Source organism: Littorina saxatilis, linkage group LG17, assembly GCF_037325665.1.
Source record: "Littorina saxatilis isolate snail1 linkage group LG17, US_GU_Lsax_2.0, whole genome shotgun sequence".
In the NCBI taxonomy this organism is placed as follows: domain Eukaryota; kingdom Metazoa; phylum Mollusca; class Gastropoda; order Littorinimorpha; family Littorinidae; genus Littorina; species Littorina saxatilis.
This window is the reverse complement of record NC_090261.1, coordinates 66,180,384-66,187,278: the sequence shown is the minus strand read 5'-3', so window position 1 is coordinate 66,187,278 and position 6,895 is coordinate 66,180,384. Positions and strand designations below refer to the sequence as shown.

General features: G+C 42.3%; 1 protein-coding gene across 1 annotated transcript in view; it reads right to left on the bottom strand.

Moving 5' to 3' along the window:
• Positions 1 to 5,455: 5,455 nt before the first annotated feature.
• The window catches only part of LOC138952211 (uncharacterized), a 9,185-nt gene continuing 7,745 nt past the window's right edge, over positions 5,456 to 6,895 (bottom strand). Inside the window, exon 5 of the mRNA XM_070323817.1 lies at positions 5,456 to 5,820. Within this exon, the coding sequence (XP_070179918.1) occupies positions 5,619 to 5,820 (202 nt within the window). The 3' untranslated portion in view covers positions 5,456 to 5,618. The remainder of the gene's footprint in view (positions 5,821 to 6,895) is intronic.

Sequence of the window (6,895 nt, the reverse complement as noted above, 5' to 3'; positions counted from 1 at the left end):
GTGAGTGTCATAAACTGACCAGTTTAATCTGACAGTGAGCGTTAACATAGCGCGACAATAAGGTGGTTAGAGAGAGAGAGAGTGTGTGTGTGTGTGTGTGTGTGTGAGTGTGTGTGTGTGTGTGTGTGTGTGTGTGTGTGTGTGTGTGTTTTATTGAGTGCGAACGTGATTGCAGGCATGCGGCGCGCGTGTGTGTGCGAGTCGACTTTTCTTTTCCTTTGTATTATATTGACAATAGGTTTTTCTTTCGCATGCTTCGCGGAACAGGGCGTGACCGGTCTCGGTCTTCCACTTGAAGTAGAGAATCATGATTGTGTTCACAAGTGTCATTTTGCATTTTAATTAACACAGCTGGCGTTGTTTGGAGTCGTTGCTACGGCAACGGCCCAGAATGCTTCCGACTTCCTGGTAATCGCCGAAGATGCGGAAGAGAACGACCTTGACCTTGAAGCCATGAAAACACTGGAGGAGGATGGCACCGTGATGAAATACGTGAAGATGTTGCTAAATATCGATAGGTAGGTTACAGCCTTAATATAGGTGTTTTGTAGTGTGTGTGTGTGTTTTTGTGTATGTGTGTTGGTGTGTGTTTGTGCGTGTGTGTGTGTTGGTGTGTGTGTGTGTGTGTGTGTGTGTGTGTGTGTGTGTGTGTGTGTGTGTGTGTGTGTGTGTGTGTGTGTGACCTTCTTCCTCTTCTCGTCTACACGGCTTCTATCCCCTTAAAACGTACCCGGATAATTCCAGCGTCGCGGACGACGCTGGTATCTGCGGTCGGGAAGACTTTCCACGAATTTGCCACAGGGCGCCGCCATGTTTTCTGTGCTCGACTGCGAGCAGACCACAGGCACATTACACCCAAAATTCTTGTAGGCATACACAGACGCAACATAGCATATACAGACAATAACACCCACAACACTTCAACTGCATATGAAAGGAATAAAAATAAATCCGCAAATCAGTCGCGCACAATACACCAGTTAGAAAGACAAGGAGTACCAAAGCGGCGTGCAGAAACTAAACTGACTCGGAGACTGAGAAGAAAAAGTGACATTTATCACACGATGTGGATAGCAAACATTAAGATAAAACAGATAAGTCAAGCAAAAAATAAACACAAATATCGAAAACACAATAAACAAAGGTAAAGAAAACAAAAAGAGATGCTTGCCGACAGTCAGTGTGTGTGTGCGTGGTTTGCCGTGTGCGTCAGCGGTGTGTGTGTGTGTGTGTGTGTGTGTGTGTGTGTGTGTGTGTGTGTGTGCGTGCGCGTGCATGCGTGCGTAGGCGCTACGTTCTTGCGTGTGTGCGTTCGAATGAGAAAGAAGAGAGAGAGAGGATTGAACAATGAGGTCACGTTCTCTGTCACATGAATACATATACACACACTGAAGGCTACTTCGGACACGAACACTTGCCAACAACTGTGGTTGGACATGCTTTTGAAATGTAATATTTTTTCGACATGATTTCTGGACATACGAATCCCGCTGTGTTGCCTATTGATGTTGCGAATGATGAAGGTTTTGAGTTGACTGACCTTGAGGAGGGATTGCATCATGCGTTTATCGTCTCAAATTATATCCTTGCTACTTTTCAGGAGTCAACTATTGCCATTCATGGTAACTTGGATAGTCAATGTTTTTATTTGTTTGATTCCCATCAAAGAAACAGAAATGGTAACCATTCTTCAAATGGCGCTGCAGTTTTGATGTCATCAAGTTAATTCCTTTGCAGAATTGATTGATTTTGTCAAAAGCCATTATCAATGTGTTTATCAATTAACACCTGTTCATTTCTGTCCAACTGCAATGCAAACTCAATGTGGAGGAAACAAGGATTCATTGCAAACAAGTCATCCCTGTACATCAACAGATTTATGTACCTCAATCAATACTGCTAGTATGAGTGACAGGAATCTAAAAGAAAAAACAACCAAACGCAAATGTACTACTACTTCTACGACTCGTTTGAATATAAAACAGAAATGTAACACTATCTGTGACAATGACGGTTCTACGACTCGTTTGAAGGACAGTATAGATCGAACCTTAACCCACAACTACGACAATTTGTGTCAGACTTTTTTGAACAGGAAAATATGCCTCTGTTCAACAGTAACCAAAACATGGAAGATGTTTTTGAAACTTTACAGAAATGTAACACTAGCCTATCTGTGACAGTGTTGCTTTTGAATTGAACCCACATTTGTTGAACAGGAGAGAATGTTCCTGTTCAACAGTGCCCAAAACACTGAATCTGACGTTTTTGAATCTTTTCTGTCATCTAACTGAATCTGAATTTATAGTCTCACCTTCTTTTTTTTTTTTCCTTCTTCTTTTTTTCTCTCTGTAAATCCTCCTGTTTTGATAAGTTCCCCGTACCCCCCTCCTACTTTTTGTTCTTCTGGTTAATAATTGTATTGTCCACCATCATGAAAACTTGTGTAACTTGTTATGGTCACGTCAAATAAGCATCTGCTTGAGTTCGTGTCCTAGCTGCATTTTTGTCAATTGTTTCATGTCATGTATTTTGAATAAAATTGTGTTTAAACCAACTGAATCTGACGTTTTTGAATCTTTTCTGTCATCTAACCCAATTGCTCATGACTTCATCGATCTTGAACATGCCTACTTTTCAAAGAAAGACAGACAAAAGCGAAATCTGCATGTTAGCCATCTGCCTGGAATGGTCAATGCACTTTTGTAAAATTGTCACAGCTGTTATGCACTTTTGTGAAATGGTCAGTGCTGTTGTGCACTTATGCAAAACTTGGTGCTGTGCTGTTAACATTTGAACAAAATGCATTTTGTTCAAATGTTTAGTGCAACTTGCTACTATATAATCGCTGTATGCGCTTTGTGGTAATAATGCACTCTTGTGAAAAGTTTGCGCTAAATGTTGGCACTATGCATCATTGTTGGAGCACCCTCCTGTAGATGCACCATGCTGAAAAATGTACTTATGAATCAAGCATTGACTGAAATAAACAATTTATATATCCAGCACAACATGCAATTCATTAACTTTTGACCCTAACCTTTAACACTTCCCAAAATAAATCTTTGGTGGACATTGCATCGACGCTGTTCATTTTGAATGAACATTTTTCTTGTTCTGTATTTGTCACCGGCACCTATCACTGACCATGTCTTGCCCGTGGGCGGGGATATAGCTCAGTTGGTAGCGCGCTGGATTTGTATTCAGTTGGCCGCTGTCAGCGTGAGTTCGATCCCAGGTTCGGCGGAAATTTATTTCAGAGTCAACTTTGTGTGCAGACTCTTCTTCGGTGTCCGAACTCTCCCCCCGTGTACACTACATTGGGTGTGCACGTTAAAGATCCCACGATTGACAAAAGGGTCTTTCCTGGCAAAATTGCTTAGACACAGTTAATAATTGTCTACCTATACCCGTGTGACTTGGAATAATAGGCCGTGAAAGGTAAATATGCGCCGAAATGGCTGCAATTACTGGCCGTATAAAATTTCATCTCACACGGCATCACTGCAGAGCGCCTAGAACTGTACCCACGGAATATGCGCGATATAAGCCTCATTGATTGATTGATTGATTGTGTCACAGTGCGTCCAGTCTGAAAAAGGCTGGCTTCAAAGACCAGCCCGCAGCCTACGAGGCCATCATGGGAGGCAAAACCGCCATGTTTGACAACAGCAGCGCCACCAACCAAGCTAAACGGGAAGCGAAGAGACTCGCGTAAGTTTCAATTAAAACTCCATGAGCCAAACTCAGCAAAGTGAGTGTGCTTCATATGTCCTTCTGTGATATGTATTCTTAGCGGATTATGACTTTATTCAGTTATTCTGCAGAAAAGACAAATGCTGGAGAAAAACTGTCTTTTCTGCATAATAATCTCGGTGATAAATTCATTCTCAGTGATTATACCAATCTTCCGTTGAATTTGATTCATCAGGAAAACCTTCTGCGCACTTTATATTTGTGGCTCCCATGTTACTCGTTTTATTTACAAATTAAATATTTCGGCTGGGGTTGTTTTTTGAGCTTGGTAATTATTTTTCATTCTCACTGCAGCACGTGCTTCTGTTTTTAAGGGGTAAGTTCACCAATTTTGTTTAACAAAATCAAACTTTCACGCACTTTCAGTTTTAATTTTAGCTACGTACACTGAGCACAAAAAGTTAAGGATATTTTTTCAGTGGCATAGCCAAGATGTTCACATCCTCTGTTCTGCCTTTATCTCTCTCAATAACAGGCAGACAGACCCAAACACGCAACCACACAACTACGCACACACAAACACACACAGCGATAAACACACACACACACACACACACACACACACACACACACACACATATTAACACACACATACAGCCCCCCCCCCCAACACACACACACCTTTCAGAAAGGCAACAGAGAGAGAGAGAGAGAGAGAGAGAGAGAGAGAGAGAGAGAGAGAGAGAGAGAGAGAGAGAGAGAGAGAGAGAGAGAGAGAGAGAGAGAGACTTGAATGGTTGAAAACGACGTTAAACACCAAATAAAGAAAAGAAAGAACTCACTCACTCACTCACTCACTCTGGTCTGAAAGTAGTGGTCCAGTGAACGATACCTTCCGCCTGTGGTCTGACCACGGACCAGCCATTATTTTGTTCGACGGAACCAACCAAACCAAAAACAAATGACGTCACAGTCTGTTTAGTTTTTCCTGTAAGTTTGTCATGACGGTCTTTTTAGGACAGCATGCGCGTCAAAAGTTTTTCGTTTCCTGTGTCATTTTAGACTCATAGGTCAAATGGCAGTAAAGCGGAACAAGCCACTCAAGTGGCAGCTAAACCCGTGTGTTGAAACAGCTAAAACACTCTTTTGGGATGCCGTTACAATGTTAACCAAAAAATAATAAAAATTTACAAGCACACATTTACTGTTACTGCACTGTAAAAAAAAAAAAAAGGACACACGCGAAGATAGACAGCCAGCCAGACAAACAGACAGACAGCCAAGCCAGATTCAGGGGCGGACGAGGGGGGGGGGGGGGGGGGGTGCACAGGGTGCAGGTGCACCCCCCCTCCAGCAAAAAAAAAAAAAAAAAAAATTTGGAAAGCTGATTCTATGACCATTTCTAAATTCAATTGGTACCAGATGGCACCATTTTGCTTCTTTGGGCCAACATTTTTTCAGGGGGGGGGGCATGCCCCCGGACCCCTCTAGCAAATTCGGGCACTTCGCGCCCATCACATTCACTTTCGATTCAAAGTGCACCCCCCCTTACAAAGCAAATGATCCGCCCCCTGAGATTGTCTGACTCACCAGACACATACATGTAGACACGTAGACAGACACACGAACAGACTCTCTCTCTCTCTCTCTCTCTCTCTCTCTCTCTCTCTCTCTCTCTCTCTCTCTCTCTCTCGCTGGCTCTCTCACCCTCCCTTTCTATTTCTTTTGCACCTGAAATAAAGTCACGTAAATCACATCATTTAAGCTGGACTTTTTTTTTATTTTGTTTTTTTTATTGATATTCACAATCTACCGAGACAACCACTGTTAAACAGACACACATCATATTGCCAATGACAAGGCCCATTGCAAGCTGAGATTTCTCAGTACAGAACTCAATCGGCCGGTAGCTGACTGCTCGGTCACCATTTAGTTGAGCAGCGGCAGGCCTGGGGCAGGTTCCTTCTGACGGTCTTCCACGAGACTGTCAAGGTCGAGAGCCTGACGCAGTAAGCTCTGATATTTATGCGGACGTAGCACGACACGCTGCAACGGCCGTAGCGCTGCTTGCGATACGGGTAGTAGGGGTAGTAGTACCAGTAACCGGTTGAGCACGAGGAGGTCCTAAACACACACATGTTTTGTCAATCATTTTTTTGGGGGGGGGGGGGGGGGGGGGGGTCGTGACGCTCAGTGTCGATAAGAAAGTGACCATTTCAGCTTCTACCAAAACATCATATACGTTACATTCCGGGCGTATTTTTAAAGAATATATTTTACAAATACAAATTCTTTGTGATCAAATGCACTATTGTTTTAAATGACACGACCATCAGTACTGTTGCTGCAGTCATTTTGTGCAGGAGGAAGTCCTTTTGCGTCGACAAGACATCAAGTAATTAGGGTAAGTAAGTTAATGTCTGGGGAAACAGGCGCAAAAGCAGCAACTTCTTTCGGGAATATAATATTTCCCATTTTGCACACGAATATTCCTTAAACAACCAACACAAGTTTTTAGTATGTGTACAGGGCTTTGTGTACTGCTGAGATGCGTCTGAGTGCAGCAAAGAGGCAACTAAGAATAACAATAGAATTGGGAGTTCCATAACCTTCATCTACATTACCTGCTTTTTTTTTTTTTAGCAAACGAGAAACAATTAAAGACACAATCAGCTTCCCATAAACCATCAGTGTTTGGTCACAGACACTGTCAGGCTTTTACACACAGTACAAACACCATTTCGTTTAAACACTCACCGCTTGAGAACATTATAGGTGCCTTCCGTAAAGAGCGAGCATTTTTTAAAGAATGTATGTTTGCGTGGCTTGCCGGATTGTCTGATACCACAATCGGACGCCTAGTTTTGGCGCTAGACCTAACTTTAAAAATCTAAAACCGATTTGACAGCTTGTAACACAAACATTCTTAAATCATAAAAGATTTATTTTTTTCATCAAGACAAGATCAGTACAACTCGAAGTTTTTAAATTTTTGGGGGGCACTTCCGTTTTTGTCCAGTCGAGTTTGAGGGTACCCTTATTTGAGCGTTGGTCACGTGATGCCTGTAAAAGAAATCTTTAATCCGAAAGGTGATCCAAATAGTCAACTGAACGGCCTTTACTGGCATGTAAAATTTGGATGAAATATGACACGGGAATTTATACTTTAATTAGGGTGCGAAATCTGTTGCAATAAGTT